This window comes from Opisthorchis viverrini (assembly GCF_000715545.1).
Source record: "Opisthorchis viverrini unplaced genomic scaffold opera_v5_210, whole genome shotgun sequence".
Taxonomy (NCBI): domain Eukaryota; kingdom Metazoa; phylum Platyhelminthes; class Trematoda; order Opisthorchiida; family Opisthorchiidae; genus Opisthorchis; species Opisthorchis viverrini.
In genome coordinates this window covers 577,452-595,430 of record NW_008751866.1, presented here as the reverse complement: position 1 = coordinate 595,430, position 17,979 = coordinate 577,452, and the positions used below count along the sequence as shown (strand labels likewise).

The following is a 17,979-nucleotide window of genomic DNA, read 5'->3' as shown; positions in this document are numbered from 1 at the left end:
TTATCTTTTCGTTGTTTCAAACAGCTGATCGCATCCCGAGAATTTACGAGAGCTCGCAAACGGATATTTCGCAACCGCAAACATCGGACCGAGTAAGTAGTCTGGTTTCCCAGATCCCCATGAGGGTTATGACTGATAACGGGATTTTGCAAGTTGCTTACTGCGATACTGTTGGGTCAACGGAGCTGGAAACACTGTGTAAACAGATACCTTCTCCAAACTCGAAAGTCGACCTGTTTATAAACCAGATCGATCGTTTTTTGGGAGAAGACCACTGTGTTCTTTATCTACATCAAACGCCACTTGTGGTTGTGTCGTAGGAAGAGCAAACTGACTATCTCTGACTCTAACCCAGTGTCTTTCTCGGCCATGGATGTTGGAGGTGGATTGGAGACCTGTGTTCTGATAAGAGTACACCAAATCTTTGCTCCCGCCACTACTACCTGTGTTTGAACGGGCTAATACAGAGGTGGCTCGAGTGGTTGAAGCGTGAATTCACTGGCCAGTAGGTCCATGGTTCGAACCCGACTTCTGTCGCCCGACTTCCCCTGTCTAGGCTTGGGCAACCTGGCAGTATCCCAGCCCTCGTGCCTCCCTCAGGTGGCATGGCAGCTAGGCACCAAAAGGGTTTAACAGCTGAACGATAGGAGACGGTTACACATCGGACGAGTCAGGTCGACGTGTTCTACTATGTGGAAGTGTTTTTATGATGGTTAATCGATAGCCGGCCAGCCTTTCAAAAATGGGGTCAGTCAGTTGTCTGTTGCACTGACGGGTAGGTGATCATCTACGCTAGAAATGAATCGAATACTTAAGAGAAATCGCCGTAACAATCATAGGTGGCCTGTTGGAACAACCCGATACACTCCAATCTGGGGTCTGAAAATAGTATCCCGCGATTTTATGCGCTCGGTGACCCAGGCGTTACCTTTGATCCACTGCAAAATCGATTAAGACTACTAATGTCGTTGCTTCTGTTTTCATTCCCGTTGCCTTCCGTGCACAGATCTTGTACACAGAGTTTCGCAATCTTCTTCGATGAGATAAAGGCCCAAGTGAAGGCGGCGCATCCAGGGGCAAACTTTGGCGAAATGGTCCGTCTGATAGCGGCTCGATGGGATGAACTACCCATTGAAAAGAAACAGGTGGGTGGACTTACGTGTTTTCGCTGTTTGATTCATCCCACTGTTTCTTTGAGAGAGATGGCCAAGCGCGAATTTACTGACCAGAAGGTCCGTGGTTAGAATCTGACCTCTGCCTCTCGACTTCCCCTGTCTAGGCTTGGGCAACCTGGTAGTATCCAAGCCCTCGTGCAACCTTCGGGTGGTATGGCAGTTAGGCGCCGAACGGATTCTACAGCTGAACGATCTTTATCCCCGTTTTGTCTGGGATCACTCGTTCTTACGTCAGGTGTGATTTAGCCTCGGTTGACGCAATGAATCCTTTGTTGTTATATCTCTGTAGACGCAGTCGTTGATAGGAGTATACTCAGGCGCTTCTAGCATTCGTTCTGTTAAAGTTTTTTTCGGGTAAATTTGAATTTGTTGCGATTGTTGCTACTGAATTCTACGTGGCTGCTTGTGAGTTCCCATGGACACCTCCCGTATTCCCTCTAGAAGGCGTTCTAACCAGAATTTCCACCTTGGTCTTTCTCCTGAACTTTCCAGCTAAATTGTTGTTCAAATTGAACGCGAAATGTTTGTCACCTACGTCGTTTGTTCAGTTCTAGTGAGAGCCGTTTGGAGGACAATGCTGCTGCATTCGAGCTCCCGTGAATGTGGCTTTCCATAGGTACTTGGGAATGTATTCGAAATATACTCAGCTCCCTCAGAATGTAGAGTATATATCACTCCGTCACACTATACTGTCTGATCCCAATGCATCGTACAACCTGCCAACGAATTTCGCTCCCTCCGGTGGTGTTGCGCCACTTCCTTGCTGAAAAAACGTGAGTAGTCTCTACACTACTGAACAACCATTAGTAGACGCTCTTCGGAAACATTTGGCCGCTCACCCGCTCACTTTTTGGACCGTTTGACAGCCGACATGCCCGTATGTAATGTGGTGGCTGGAACATGATGATATCGGTGCTGCACATTAGGCCAGTTTCAAAGGTAGTACTATTCTTCTCACTAAAATTTTACTGTTTTCGTAAATAAAAACCATAAGCCAATACGATTACCTTTCTTTTTCCCTGGTGCAGTCAGCCAGTTGTCGCTCAGACGACCGGAATGGTCATTCCTCCATCGCCGTTGTTTCATTTCCATTTACTCGCCTTCTTCTACTAATGTGGGCTCGCTAATGCGAATTCCAATTGTTTCAGAACGCTCCCATATAGTGGACGAACAACCGTTCCTTCTAGGAGTACTGTCTGTCGGGGAAGTTTGAGAACTCCCACGCGAGTTGCTTTTTCACTGGTCGGTCAAACGATTGGATAGTGTTTGTGTTAAGTCTGGCTGAGGGTTCGTCACTTGTCACTAAATTATATCAAATTTAATGTATCCTGTGCAATATCAGTCAATACTAGTCTTACGAGCGACGCTTGTGCGAAAGAAGTACTTCGGATTCGACCAAGTGAACCTTGAGGCAGCCTTTGTGCTGACGTCCATCGTTTGAGTGCGCAAGGTTTCTATTCAGATCTCGGTTGGAGCTCTCATACCTATCAGATCGTGTACGAATGCGATTGGAGAACAGCCGCTACCCTGGTGACCTAAAAGCCGGGTTAGGAAGACACTTTCTCCAGAGGTATGTATACCTTCCAAGAGTAAAGTGGGGAATTCGGTTCGATTATAGGATGGAAACACGCTCATCCCACGAGAGCTGAATGGATCCTCAGCGACGTCTACTTGTTATCCATGTGGCACTGACTAAGTCCACAGACAGCCGTAGCTCATCGTCCTTCATTGATCGATTGACTATTGGACGCTAGTACTACGTTTCCACTCTCCTCTGTGTTTTCGCTTGGATGGTTAGTATTACCCCCCCCCCCCCCCCNTAACTGACAAAAAAGCACTTTACCTTGCTGAACTGGATAATTACTCGTTATGGGACACTTCTCGATGTGTTATTGGAGGTTCCATGTATTCAGGGTATCCTCTAGTATAGATCTTTTGCTTTGTTGGACCTACTTTACATCCGTTTTTTCTCTGTCTGTCGTTCGTTGCTTAATATCAACCTACTTTTGCCTTGTGCAGGAATACCAACAACGGGGCATTGCATCCGTCCAGCAAGGCGACACACAATCCCTCCTGTCCTATAAAACACGGCTCTTGAGTCTGGTAGGTCCGCGGGTTTTTTCGTTGTGTTTCTTCGGACGAAGTCCTGTTTATGCTTACTTTTAGATGTTTTACACTTCCACAGGGTTCAGCAACATGTTGACAGTGCTGTTTGTAAGGTCCAGGCAGCTAAGGATTTCACAGGCTGATTGCAACAATCGAGCAGTACGCAGTTCATATTCAGTAGGCAGTAGAAGCAGGCAGACGGGGGCAGTAGGTGCTGTATTGAGAACTGTCGAGTACTGGTTCTATGGACAGACGTTCTAATGAACATCGTGAATTAGGCAAACGTACAGTAAATAACAGCGCAATCGTTTGTGCGCTGCAGTGTGGCAGCAAGCCTTTCTAGAAGCAATAGCAAATAAGTACCAAATGGTGTACGAACGTACAGATACGGGCAGTCAGGCGATGTAAATAGGCCGTATGCAGAGATAACGGCGCAGAAAATAATCAGTACGTTCGAGAGACGAGGAACCATCTTCGGATGACGGGGCGATGCAGCAGCTCGTGTCACGTGCCAAATCGAATTGCACGCTTGGGTGCGTGAAAAACAAATATCAACAAAGGCTGTCTGGCAGATGCGGTATAAAGCCATACTGTGGCGCCCAGCGTACCATCAGAGGGGCTCTGAGTTTGATCCCCGGCAAGTCCGTTTTCCCATCAGAGCAGACACTCGAAAATGGGTAGAGCTGACACGAACCTGTAATTGAAGACGGACAGGCAACGAATCTTGACATCAGTTACTGAGGAATAAGGAGACCTTAAGCAGGAGCAAAAGCCGTGGGTACGAGCACCAAAGAAAAACAAACGGCGTTTTAATGAACAGGCGTTAATCACACTACTCATGAGTAGTCGGAAGAGAAAGGAATCAACACCGTTCATTCATTCAGTCTTTCGTTGACGCGTTCTTCAGATGATTAATGAATCATTCTGTCAATCTTTCATTAATTCGGCTATAGAAGCCCCGTTTTCAGGGGAGGCCATTTTATTCGAAAAAATGAGCGTGCTTGAAATTCAGTAAAAATGGCTTCGATGTTCTATTGATCAAATTCACACCTTGAGGTTGAACGATTCAACTTTACCATTCACAGCTAGTGCTGGTTTCGACATTAGTATGTTTCCTCTGGTGTCGATGCGAGTGGGACTCACTACTCTGTTTGATCAGGGTGTCACCACAGTGTTCTTTGAACGCAGCGTCTGTAGTTCTATCCCGGAAACGCGAAATTTGTAGGTAATTGAGTGTAATGAAAATACATATATGTACTAAATCGTCATCATCATTGGCAGCAATATCAGCGAAAGGAAGAAGGCCATCGCTGCGGATTTATTTATTAGAAATTGCCAACTGAACAGTTACAGATTAGTGGACAGGGAAGCAAAACTCTCATATGCATCTTGTTTACAAAAGCTGCATATCCATGTTCTCCTTGAACGCGTCTCCCTGAACTTTCCTGGATATTCATTGACTATTGCTCAAATCCAAGCAAATGCTACAAAGCGACTCCACAAATTCCGTAATAGATCCCACTTTTCAAGAGACGCAAAGCGGATTTACGAGAAAACATACTACTCGCATGCCACTTCCACCAGTAGTATCACCGTTACACCCGGTGAGAATACGGATGCTTCACTGCCACACAACCATGTCAGTTTATTTGAATAATGTTTTATAGTGGAATGAAGAAGGAAATGGGACACTCAGGGAGGAACCCAGGGCTGGTCTACCAAGAACATCCTGGGTACCCATTCGTCCTACACTTAGTCAGGCAATCGGGATAGAAACGGATAGAATGAACGCCACTGACACCCTTTAGTCGTCATATCTCTCAGTGTCTCGAACTAAGTACAGGCAAAGGTCACGTGTATCTCATGCTGGAAGCTGAGCAGCGCCAACTACAATGCAATGGAATTACGATACACGATCCGATCAGTTGTTCCAACCCAACTCAATATGCCGCCCAACTGAACCATTCTATATGGGCTTGTTTTGCGGCTGAACACCTTACAGTAACACAACAAGCCGGAAGCCATATTCACTGATCCCACAGGCAGCGGCCCGTCCCTTTGCTGATTTTGATCGGTCGTTCTGCAAACTCGAATGTCTTGAACGCCTTGTGTCCAAGGCCTTGTGCTACCAGGTTCTCTTTTGTGAACACTTAGATATGCGTAGCGACCAATGAATACGCATCTAGTACATTCAACGTTTCTCGGCTAACTTCAACAACGGTTTCAACAGTTGCATACAGGATGAAGTAGTGTGACTTGTGGGGCTCATAATGTAGGTGGGTCCCTTTTGGGTTTTGAATCTGCGAGTGCAGAATTGCTGAAAACGGTAAAGTGAGGTTGCACGGTGCAACTAGTAATTTCAAAGTAACCCGGGTTGTGGCGATCAATCCAACCGTATGATGTGGATATACCTTAACTTCATTCTTTGACTTCGTTTGGTTGTAGAAAGCAGAGAGAATATTTCTTGATAGCTTTGTCGCCTGTAGGTCACCACAGATTGAACGCTTGTTGTATTTCACAGTGTACTGTTACAATTGCGGTGATAACAGCATGATATCCGAGTATTCAACAGGCGAGAGTTCAGATTCCTTTTGAAACGCTGTTCCGACTGTACATTGACACCTGTTTCGATTGATCCGTTTCATCGACACTAATTAAGTTTGACAAAGTCACAGTGAGTTGAGTGGAGTAGTCAGGGCACCATGGAAACCTACGATTCCAGTACCGAGCGGCCTGCGCGTATTTTTTCGGTGAAAAGTGCAGTTTTTATTTCGTCCCCGACAACTTCTTTCAAACTCTCCATCGGCGAAGAATTTGAGTAAAAAAAACGAATACCAGGAGATCAATATAGCAAGTTTCCCTGGTCTAAACCCTCGTAACGTTGTCTTTAGAATGTTTGTGTTTAGACCTCACAATTTTCTCATCTTGTGAGTGAAACCAAATTATACTGAAAAGCCGTACATCTGTCTCATCCTTATTGGGAATCATCAGCAGTGAGCATCTCCCGAAAATCCAGGGAGTCTCGTACCCGTGACCCCTGTCTACTTGCAAAGTAAGCACTGCTTGTTCACCCACCTGGGAGGCCGAATGATTCAGTGCTCACCTCCTCGTGAGATGCATATTGCTAATGATTCCCAATATATGCGAAACGGCTTTGCAGTGAGTCCTTGCATATCGGTATAGTCTGGTTCCATTCACTCTTAGGACGAAGTACCCGTACAATAAATTCCAAAATCTCACCAGCCACATTTTCTGTTTATTTTTTCTTTGAATTTTCTGACCGGCCGTCTCGGAATGTTCGATTACCGCAAAATCTTCTTGCATCGTTGTCCTGTATCACGCAAGAGACAATTTGGTCACATACGTGTCGCAACATGCCCGTGTTTGCTTTCTTTTAGCACAGTATCATCTTGAACAGAGATAAATTTTGAAGCACCACGGTGCAGCCTAGGTTGACTTCACTTACAGGACGGAATCCCCATGAAAAATCCCCTAACCTCACCCTTATCTCAAAAAGTCTTCATACTGTTTTCTTAGAGAAATCATTCGATAAAAATCGTTCAGCTGTAGAACCTTTTGGGTTCCTAGCTGTCGTGCCAACGGAAGGAGGCATGAGGGCTGGGATTCTATCAGGTTGCCCAAACCTAGACAAGGGTGTTCGAGATGCTGACCCCAGGTTCGAACCACAGGCATTCCATTCCGTAAGCTGGTGCCTTAATCGTTGAGCTCTATCTAACCCTTCATTGGTGAAACGAACTTATTGGCAAGATCAATGACATTTGTGGTTGTTCGAACCGCCACCATCGTCGGTGAACCAGGTTGGCCGTTGAAAGAAGACCCCAGATTTGACTAGGACTGATCTTGGAGCACTAATGAAATGTAAAATTAACCAGTGTGGATACATTATGACGTGCTTTTGCCTTTTCACATTCATCTTTGCTTATGCAGCGCATTTAATTCAGGTAGGCGAATGATAGGCGTGGGCTGATACTCCTCCCACTATTTTGTTCATTCCAGAACCCAGGAAAACCAAGAATTTGTAGTAATCCGAGGTGCACCCAGCCGGTTGTGCATGACCCACGTTGGAACGGGCAGTATTGTTCCACAGCATGTGTCAGTGAGCATTGCCGTATCGCGTTTATGAACTGGTGCGCCAGACGTGTTGAACACAAGGTTTCTCCTTCCAATGTCGACGCGTCAGCAGAAACTTTCAGTAGAAAAGTGGGCTCGACCGAGTTCGGCGATAGTAACAAACTCCCGGCACCCGTTGAGGAACCGATCGCATCACCTCTCAATCCATGTGCTCTTACTCTAACCACAAATCAGGTAGTGCTCTCAACTGTGACCGTTGTGCTTCGATCTCTAATGCTCATTTGTTGTCAGGTCAACAGAGTTCCCTTTTTCGGAACTGTTCACGGCTTTCCTTTGCCTTTTTTATTATTATACTTCGGTGTTCAGCGCTTATTCTTTGGTACTAGACATTCGCTTTGGACGCAGTGAGCTACTTGTGACCTGATCTTGGCTGTGTGCTAGTAATGAGCGCCGGGTTGAACTAATGGGAGTTGACATTGATGTCCGTAAGAACACAGTCTGTTTAAGGGCTAGGATCTCGGTAAGGGTCATTCTTGAAATAATGCTTTCCCCTGGAATTGCGCTGACACCACGTACTTTCACGCTTCGTTGATGGTAAGTGGGGGGCCGGACTGTATATGACTTATTTCTGCTTCCAATTGTTGTAATTCCTGTTCGACAGCCGGGGTTTGCCGGAGCATATTTCCAGCTTGGGGCAGCTTCCGACTGTCCGCTTGCAGCACTATTTTGCCGGTAGTTTTTCCACATACCTATGGTCTAAGAGACTGCGGACATTATCAAACCACTACTATAGGAAGCCAAACTACTTTCGATGTCCGATCCGTTAAAATGAGGGGGGTCATTTAGACTCGTTGCAGCTGTGACCCTTGAAAACGCTCTGGTATTATTCTAGTCGCATACACATTCCATTCTTCGAAAGCGGCAACTCCAGCTCCACTTCATTAGCCACGCAGCGGGAGGTGGTCTCCGTTGAGGCTTCTTGGTTTGTGTAGCTGGCCGTAATTAGAATCCGGTGATCGACGAGGGCTTATCTTCGGAGTGAAGTTTAAGCTCTGTTTATATGCTACTTGCACATTCCTTTAGGAGGCAAATTTACATATGCTGGTTTAGGCGAGAGTTCCCGTAGGTGAATGAGAAAGGATCGCTCAATGGAATGATCCTCGTCGATGTCTCTTCAGCTTGGCAGAGAATAGGACGAAACAGCCACAACAACAAGTTTCCAGACGAGGCTGTCGAACTGAAAAAAACACGAATTCGAATCCTATACAGGAATCACGGCCTACGTGACAGTTCTGGCTGGTTTGGTCCTCCAGGGCCTGACAGAACCCTCGTGTGCTTCGTCAGGGTGATATAGTGATAGAACTTGTCTCATTATTTTACGACACTTCGAACAACTTCACCAGTGGCTCGACCATTTTTCCAGTTGGCTTGCTGACTGAGAACAATGATATCAGGTGAGGGCGAGTAGCTCCAACTTTGCTTTTTCCAATCGAATTGCATGCAAATATAATGGCCACTCCTGAACTGTGAACGATGATAGACGTGGTACACTCGAGATAATAGCAGCTTGCCTGCCTCCATAAGCCAATCAAGAAGATTGTCTAGACGTTCTCGGGAAAGCCATTACTTTCGGCCGCCAGTATAAAGTCCTTGCAACACACGAGCCATGCAACTACACTCGTTGGTATGCTCGAATTCGGACCCATCAGACAGCCGATTTGATACGCGACGGATTCAACCAAAGGAAAGCCTGCCACTCGAGCTTACTGTCACGCCAAGTAGACGACCGAGTTGCACATTCAAGTTGTATTAATGTGGTCCAGAACCAGGGCCAATTTCCTAGTAGGTGTCACCGGTTTTTTCCGCTTGTCCATTGGTGGAATTGTGTATCGGGTACGACAGTACATGATCCACCTGACAGCCATGGGAGCTGTGAGATCGGTAATGCTCGGATAAAGCTCAGGAAAGTATGTTTGGTTGCCTTTTTAATCCTGGAAACGATGTTATGCGCAGTTTCCCGAAAGAAGGTATACAGAGCACTTAGATAATATGTGAGTTTCACTGTCCCCCGATACACGAGTTGAATAACTTTGAGTCTTGATGTCTCTTGAATCATCACTTGTATTTAAATCGAAATCTGTGCTGACTATTGTAGAGCAAGATCAAGCCAGAAGCAACATCTCCGATTAGCAAGGCTGGCGAAGCCGCTACCGCTTTTACTGCGCACTCAAAACCAGAAGAGCCAGAGACGTCTACCGGAGTGGCACAACGCAAATCTCTGTTCGAATCTTTCAGGAGTCCGGAGTTCTCTCTCATCACCACAAAGACTGTCGCTAGATCTTCGACAAACTGGTGATACTCGTCTATGAATTGGTCGCTTTTCGCATTTGTTGTGCCGCTGGGCTTTCTTTTGTTTATAGTCTGGTTGCTGTATACTGCAGATATTTTTCTGAACTGGACCAATTAATATTTTGCCCTGGAGAGAGTGCGATTTTTTAAATTCAAGGTCATATGGCGCACGCTCTGTACCATTCCGCATCTCTCCATCGAAGTTGGTCGGTGCGGTCTTTGATCGCTATCCAGAGACTCTGCTTCACTTCAAATTCTGAGGTTCACTCCGTTTTTCAAAATAAATTTTGTAGTCAAGCGTTTTAAATGGCTTCGCGGGAGGTGGGATTATTCTTGGAAATCATGGCAAGCGTTTAACTCCTGCCCTGTCCTACATTGATCAAACATACCTCTCTGGTTCTGTTCTTGATAACCTAACAAAGTATAGTCTTTGAAAATTTTAAATTTTCTCAGCTACAAACTCTTTCAGCGCATCCGAGATACAGAGATATTCTATTCAACGTTCGAGCAAAAACAATTTGCAGTTGCTGTCAGCCCTTTACCCGTGACGAGTTGTGAGAATCTGCGAGTTTCCCCAGATGAGGTCGAGAATCCCATGGACGTCGTAAGCCGAAATTCGGTTCGACGTTGTATTGGCATGAGTGTACAAGCCCTTCAGGTGAATATTTTACGGCATGCTTGTCAAGCGTGTGATGTCCTGATGTTCGTATATTAGCTTTTTAGAGGTTGATATTACAGACTGGTTGAGCAACTCCTGTTTCAGTGTATTAGACTACGTTCTTACACGTTCGAGACGCTGTCCAGCTTTCGTGCAGCTGACTTATCACCAGGACTAAATAGATGCGCATTTATAGCATTTGACACAACCATACTGGACATTAAGCCAGGAAGTAACCCCCCGCATGTTTACGGGTAGTCCGACGTGTGTCTTTCAGTTTCGTATTGATGTTGACCAAGGTGAATTCATATGGCGAGAGATCTATTTACGCGTTCCATTTGATTGCAACTGTTCACATCCAACTTGCTGTTGTGGAGTCGTCAGACCTCACATTAGGTGATGAGAACTGGGCATATTCTCACATCATCATGAGTATAAACAGTGCTGTTTAACTCCCAAACAACTGTTAGAAAGATGTCTAGTGAAACATTGAGCGGCGTTGGACACGATGCTAGGATAGCAGTAGTTGCGTTCACGCGGTAGTGTCCCAACCACTTTAACCTGATTGGTTTCATTTAATTACATAATGATTCTGATTCATCAACTGCCCACTCACCAACTGTGAATTCACTGCAGCTAGATAGCGCGTAATATGGTGCTACGGAAAACCCTGAAACAATACTGTGCACTTCGCCATTTTTTGGACACACCGAAGCCAGGGCTCATCCGAAATTCTGTCGAAATGAGTTTGTATGACTGATGGTCGTCAAATAAGAAGACAATGTCGTGCGCATAATCCAGGTCTACTAATCCCTTCGTAGGTGTGGTTTCGATAGAAACAACCTTGATCCCTTAAAAGGTGGAGTACATAATGGTACTGATGGCACAATCAAACGTGAAGGAAGAAAGAAGGTAACCTTGCCATTTCCCACCGGTCGTTTGAAAGCTTACGGTTCGTTGTGAATTTGCACACCGGGACGTATAGGTATGTATGACATGAAGGATATTCACAAGTATGTTGGGCGAGGTGGCCCAAGTGGTTAGGGTGCGAATTTACTGACCAGGTCCGTGATTCAAACCCGACCTCTCTGGACGTCCCTGTCTAGGCTTGGGCAACCTGGCAGTTTCTCAACCTTCGCACTTCCTTCGGGTGGCATGACAGTTAGGCACCGAAAGGGTGCTACAGCTGAACGATTTTGGAACACTGAATATTGGTGCTCGTTCAGCAACAGTTTTTAGCGCCTAGCTGTCATGCTACCCGAAGAAAACTGGATACCGCAGACGCTGTGTGGTTCAATCCTAGACCAGATCAGTCGATATGCGTGATCTGGGTTCGAACCGGGACCATATGGTCAGTAAGTTGATGCTCACCTTCTTTTACGTTGATGCCATGCTGGGTATGTTGATTTGGTGTCAGCCAGTGACTAAGGTGAGCCGATTCACAAAGGAAGTTTTTTCGCCGTTATTTTTGTTATAATTACATGGTCGTCGTCGTCGTGGGCTGTGAAGCAACAATCCTTCAGCTATAACACCTGATGCATAGTTACTATACCACCCGAAGGAAGCAGGAGGACTGGTTGACCAAACCTGGACACGAGCAATCGAGGTGCCGTAGGTTGGGTTCAAACTGCGAATCTTCTGGTCAGTACGAATGACATCACTGTCTGGTCCATCAGGAAGTTCATCATCGGACACAGCAACATCATTTTTGACATGCTCGGTTCCAGTACAACCACAAATTTTTTTATCTGATGATATTTAAAACCTCAGAATGAATAGGAGAGAATGGGTGAGGGACGGGACTTGGTGCTGGTTTGTCGCAAGCATTCGGAGGTGCCTACACTTCCTTTGCAAAGAAACTGAGCACTAACATCACAGTCGTAGTTTCTTGTAATGATTCCATCCAACAGCAGGAGGGGTGATGGGAACCCCATCCTGGAGGACTTGCCACTTCACTTACACACTTCGGATTCTTTTCCAGAAGTCATACGTAATCCATGTAGTTTCCACCATTATGATGGAGGCACAGGGAACAATACTTGTCCCGGTCAACGCTGCTCCGCCATGCGGGATACATGGCCGAGCCACGACAGTTGATGGGGCTGGATGTTTTCCTACAAAATCAACTACTTGTTTTTAAGTACATCGTTACGAATTCGTTGATGCCCTCCGACACCAGCAGCACTTCTAAGGCTGCGGTGCTCATAAACCTGAATTCGCCTCATATCTATCTTCAGAAGTCATGTCTCGCTACCATACAGCCTTTACTGTAGGCTGGTGCGCACGACACCTGAGATGAAGAGGTGCGCCATTTGGACGCCACAAGTGATGCAAATTAGAAGTGTATTTCGGGCCTTTCATCATCATCATTATCAGCTGTAAGAACCGCGTACGTGTACAGTGGTTGTATTTGCTACAATTTCATCCGTCGATGATTTGCGGATGTATGGTAGGTAGCTATGCATTGGAGGCGGGATCTGATAAATTATTACGTAAACACGTTTCTCTCAGTGGGCTGTGGGTGAATTGGGAAGGGAGTTATGAATTTAGAACAATAGCTTGGATGATTGCGCGCCATTGAGGGCGCGACTGGGCCATGTTTGACAGTGTCTCTACCCACTGATATGGCCAGTCCTGGGGTCCCCATCCAAGAAGACGGCAATGACCAGCGCAGCTGAATTCCCTGGTAATGGCTTTCACACTTCGCTGCCAAGTCATTGACCGCCTCTAGCTGTCTTCCACCCTTCACATGGTCGTGCGAAAATAGCCCTTCGAGGAAGTCGGTCGACTGGCATACGCAGCAAGTGGCCAAGCCAGTGCATCCGATGCAGTGTGATCAGTTCGTCTATCAAGGGCGAGTTATTTCTCCTGAATACCATTCGACGAACTTCAGCATTGCTAGTCCGGTGTTTCAACCAGATTCTGGCAGTGCTCCGAAGACATCGATGGTCTAACACTGAAAGTCTTTTGAATTTCTCGGCCAGGCTTCTGATCCGCATAGTAGTATGGTAGCGCGCCGCAGCATTGTAAAATCGACCCTTGACAGAGAAGTTGATGCCACGCCTACGCCACAGGTGACGTAGATTCACAAAAGCTTCTCTGGCCTTCCCAATCCGGATGGAAATATCATCTTTTGCCAGACCACCGGGACTGATACAGCTGCCCAGGAAAAAAATTTTTCTACTACCTCAATCGGTTCGTCCGCAATCACGGAACGAGGATTCGAGGTCACCCAGTCTTGCAGTGGCACTTTACACTTTGCAGGTGTGAAAAAAATCGTTCAGCTGTAGCGTAGCACCCTTGCCTAACTGCTATGCGACCCGATGGTTGCACGAGGGATGGGATACTGCCAGGATGCCCAAGCCTAGACAGGGGAAGTCGAGAGGCGGAAGTCGGGTTCGAACCACGAACCTTCCGGTCAGTAAATTCGCGCTCTACCTACTTTGGCCATCTTGCAGGTGTGAAGCGCATGCCGAACCGCGAGGTAGAATTATTCAGATTATTTGATATTGTTCGCATCACGACGGGGTAAGATCCCAGAAGAGTTATGTGGTCTGCGTACTCTATGTCTGTGAGCGGAGGCCCGGGGAGCACTTCGACCCCACAAGCATTAGAGACTGATAATGAGCCTTCTCTGGTCCTATAAATGACGAATTTGAAGAGGAAATGTGAAAGAGGGCAGCCCTGTCTAACATCACTGGGTGTGCTGAACTCAGAAGAGAGCTTCCCGTAGAACTTCACACGTCCACGGGAGTTGGCGTACAGTGTCTTAAGGAGGGTCAAGAATTTATGGGGGACACCTCTGCTCCACAGAAAATGTAGTGCCTGACGGTCTACAGAGTCAAATATGGCTTTCACATCGAGGAGCGTAACCTTTGTTGGTTGCTGGAAGCAGTGCCGCTGTTTCAGTATCTGTCGGAATGTGATCGATGCATCCTCTTAAAGGACGGAACCCAGCTTGGTTTTCACGGATCTGTCTCTTCCTGTGTTCAGCTTACCTTCGAAGGATGAAGCCAGAGAGCACCTTCCATGCCGCAGCTACCAGGCTGGTGCCACGGTGGTTTTCACACAGCGCCCGCATACCCATTTTGAAGACGCCCCATTCATAGACACCTGTCCGTTCCTTATGGTAGCAATTAGTTTTGTTAGATTGGTTACCAGGGATTCTCCGCCTTGAAGTGTGGTGGTCCTGGTGCCTTCTCACGTTTCAGTACCGATATTTCGTGCTTTATTTCTTCCGACGGGCGATCAATCTTTACCTTCCGTTTGCCTGTATGCACTATCTCTACAGGCTGTGTTGCGGTAGGCCAGCTGAACCGTTCTTCGAAGTGTTTGGCACATCGTTCCAGTCAACGCTTTTGCGAGTGAATTAGTAAGCCATCTCTTTCACCTATCGTTACCTGCTCGTATCATATCTTGGCATCAGTCGTGGATAGCTATCTCGACGACATCCAGTGATCTTGTGGTCGAATTGGAGAAGCCGGACTGAACGCCGCTAACATAGCTCCTTCCACATTATGTCACGCTTCATCCACGTGCTTACTGCTAGTACAGTATTGGCTTACAGTGGAGAGTTGTTGACCTGCTGAGATAGACACTTTGATCTGTGGTGGTTTTCCAAAGATGCTTTTTGCTTACTTGAGAGGGCCTGGGGGAAAACGATCGTCAGGCGTGCGCGCACCATGGCGTGTTTGGAATCAAGTTGCGTGCCCCAGTCTTGAATTGTGACTCTCCACTGATGGCTGATGGCCACGTGATCCAACCGGGTCCACGGTTGATTTACAGTTTGTGGCCTCCAAGTTATGCGATACGATTGTCTATGCTGAAAGTTCGTGCTTTCCAGAAACAGTTGCTGATTAGCGCTCAATCGGAGAAGTCGCTCTCCATTGTCTGTGCGACGAGCATCTGCTCCGAATCAACCGCCAAAATGTGATTCCAAGGAGCCCAGACTACCTACTTGGGCATTCATTATCGCCCACAAGACTGAAAGTGACAATGCATCTTGCTTGACGAATGAGTCTGGATAGAAAGTATCCTTCTCGGTCCATTGGGGCATAATTCGACACTACTAACAGGCAGCGCTTTTTATTCCGAAAGGCATTGAGCTTGATTTAATTGGATAATCGGACGGTGCAAAGATGACTGTTCACTGAGATCCAATCCAACAAAAGCGCGTCCGGCCCTGGGGCTGAGTGCAACTCCCACACCATACATCCCACGAGTCATCGCTTGTGGATTACCAGACATACGAAGGGGGAAATGTGAGAGAGCTGAGATTATCCTTGGCGTTCTGAGATGCATAGCCACGCTTGGGTCTTGTATGCGTGTTTCGGAGACGCAGCACGTATCAAGTTTAAGGGAGTATAAGGTTTCAACAAGCATCAAAAGTTTGCCAATTTGACATAGAGTACGGACTTTAAGGCTGAGTGCACTCCCACACCATACATCCCACGAGTCATCGCTTGTGGATTACCAGACATACGAAGGGGGAAATGTGAGAGAGCTGAGATTATCCTTGGCGTTCTGAGATGCATAGCCACGCTTGGGTCTTGTATGCGTGTTTCGGAGACGCAGCACGTATCAAGTTTAAGGGAGTATAAGGTTTCAACAAGCATCAAAAGTTTGCCAATTTGACATAGAGTACGGACTTTAAAGGCTCTTATATAGAAACGATCTGGTGGATTTAGAAAAGTGTCATTTTGTTTATTGTTAGTAAGCAGCGAGGAGCGTAAGCCCTTCTGTCAGATGACTGACAGCCAAGTGGCCCAGCGACGTTTGCTTGTGCGGTGGGAAGGAGTTGGGGAGGGACATCGGTGGACACAGAAGTTTGTGGCCAAATGATGCTTCGCGGTTGCCCAGGCCCTTGAATGAGGTTTGGTCGAGGTACCCATCGGGAGCCTTGGACTCAAAAGTCTGACTCGCAAAGTAGTGGGAGGATGTAGGGTTATGTTCAGCGGCCCTGCCTGTAGCCGCTCATTCAAAAGTCTGACCAGCAAGGCAGCGGGCGGCAGGGTTTTCTTTGGGAATGCTCTCCGGAGCTGATGACCCAGGAGGCTTATCCGGTCAGCTGCTGGTGTTGGTCTAGCCCGAAAGTACATGGAGTAAGGCATTATTGTCTCACTTCTGATGCGAATCCGCACTACAAGTGCCTTTTGAGTAGCACTAATCTCTTCGGTTTTAAAGGTATTTTAATCGTATTGAGTAATGCGCCGGTGGTCACGGTCAACCGTTGGGTGATCGGCTTTTAGAGCTGGCCTTTTCTAACCTACCCTTACTCGGGGCAAGGCAGCCTCGCTGCTTCCAAAAATATGGGCATGCTGGTCGCCTAGGAGAATTACCTTCGTTCACATCTCCTAGGGACATTGAGACTCCACTTCTAGGCCTCCTCTTAATAAGATTTCTGGCAATGCAGGGACTCGTCACTGATGGTCTAGCTGCTCTCCTTTGGCCTTCCTGACATGGTTGGACCTTATGGAATAAAGTTCTAGCCAATATAGTCCACTGTTGTCCACCAACTTCGGCTTCATTATTGGACTTTTCATACATAACTGATGTGCGTGCGGATGTTACAGTGGTGTTGAAGGCGCATCCTTTGGAATGAATGATGGCGGTTCTTCACGAATTGAGGACCAATGGGATGAAGTTTTTGTTGTCGTTCACGGTTAATGCAGATTCGACTCCATATCGGCTAGTATCATCCCTCGTCCAGTGCACTCAAACTTATTGGAAGAACTTTGAGATGTTTTCTTCCATGGCCGAGTGAGAGAACCTTGCAGAGACCTCGATTCGGCATGATGTTGAGTTGACTGGTAGCATTTACAATCTCAACTTGAATTCTGTATTCCCCGGCCTGTGGGACTGCCGAATTTACGTCAGTCACCGGGACCACCACAGTATTAAGAGCGCAGCGGATGTGAAACCTACCGATGTTATAATGTCCCCGTATAGTTAATGGTGGGGTACTACTCCATTTGGATACCGAATATCGGCTGCCCGTAGCCGGTACAAGTTTTCAGGACATGTTGGAGGGCTAGCCATCTTGGAGGCTAGAAGCCATCGCCTCAGCTGGTGGAGGGTCCATCATTCCTTATTCCGGCCGTGCAGTTATGCGGGGTCCTTCCGCAATTCGTATCCTCTCAGTACCACACAGATTGCCATCCAGTTTGTCGCCTTCCATGGGTTTCCACAGCTAAGTATTATCTCTATCTGTCTAAAAATGCGCATTCACATCGGTAGCTGAGATCGTGTCGAGGATGGATGGAAGCGATCCCAAGAAGACTTCCTCAGTTTTCACTTAGGTACGTTCGCGTCCCATTCCTGACCATCAGAGCTCGGGATATGATGAAGCTGAGCAGCTCTTAGCTGTCATGAAGAGACTGGACGTTACCGTGGTGCGACGGTTTGCGCACCTCAGCGATCCATTGAGCTATACCGGGGAGTTTCCCCGTGACACTCACAGAGTCTCTCATACCAGGTTGGTCCATGGGTAGAGGTCCGACGAACACAGTCTCCTGGTCCTCCAGGTTGGGGGTTTGAACATGTATGGCGACGTGTTCCGTAAGAATGGTAATGTACTTGCATTTTCAGCCGAACACCGCT

General features: G+C 46.9%; 2 protein-coding genes across 2 annotated transcripts in view; one reads left to right on the top strand and one right to left on the bottom strand.

Moving 5' to 3' along the window:
* T265_08269 (hypothetical protein) overlaps positions 1–14,467 on the bottom strand; it is a gene marked incomplete at both ends in the record, with an annotated part of 38,041 nt that extends 23,574 nt beyond the window's left edge. Inside the window, 2 exons of the mRNA XM_009174017.1 lie at positions 13,823–14,020; positions 14,379–14,467. Of these exons, the coding sequence (XP_009172281.1) occupies positions 13,823–14,020; positions 14,379–14,467 (287 nt within the window). The remainder of the gene's footprint in view (positions 1–13,822; positions 14,021–14,378) is intronic.
* The window catches only part of T265_08267 (hypothetical protein), a gene marked incomplete at both ends in the record, with an annotated part of 47,841 nt that overhangs the window by 2,446 nt on the left and 27,416 nt on the right, over positions 1–17,979 (top strand). Inside the window, 6 exons of the mRNA XM_009174015.1 lie at positions 25–92; positions 1,007–1,145; positions 3,195–3,278; positions 7,299–7,607; positions 9,529–9,725; positions 10,176–10,380. Of these exons, the coding sequence (XP_009172279.1) occupies positions 25–92; positions 1,007–1,145; positions 3,195–3,278; positions 7,299–7,607; positions 9,529–9,725; positions 10,176–10,380 (1,002 nt within the window). The remainder of the gene's footprint in view (positions 1–24; positions 93–1,006; positions 1,146–3,194; positions 3,279–7,298; positions 7,608–9,528; positions 9,726–10,175; positions 10,381–17,979) is intronic.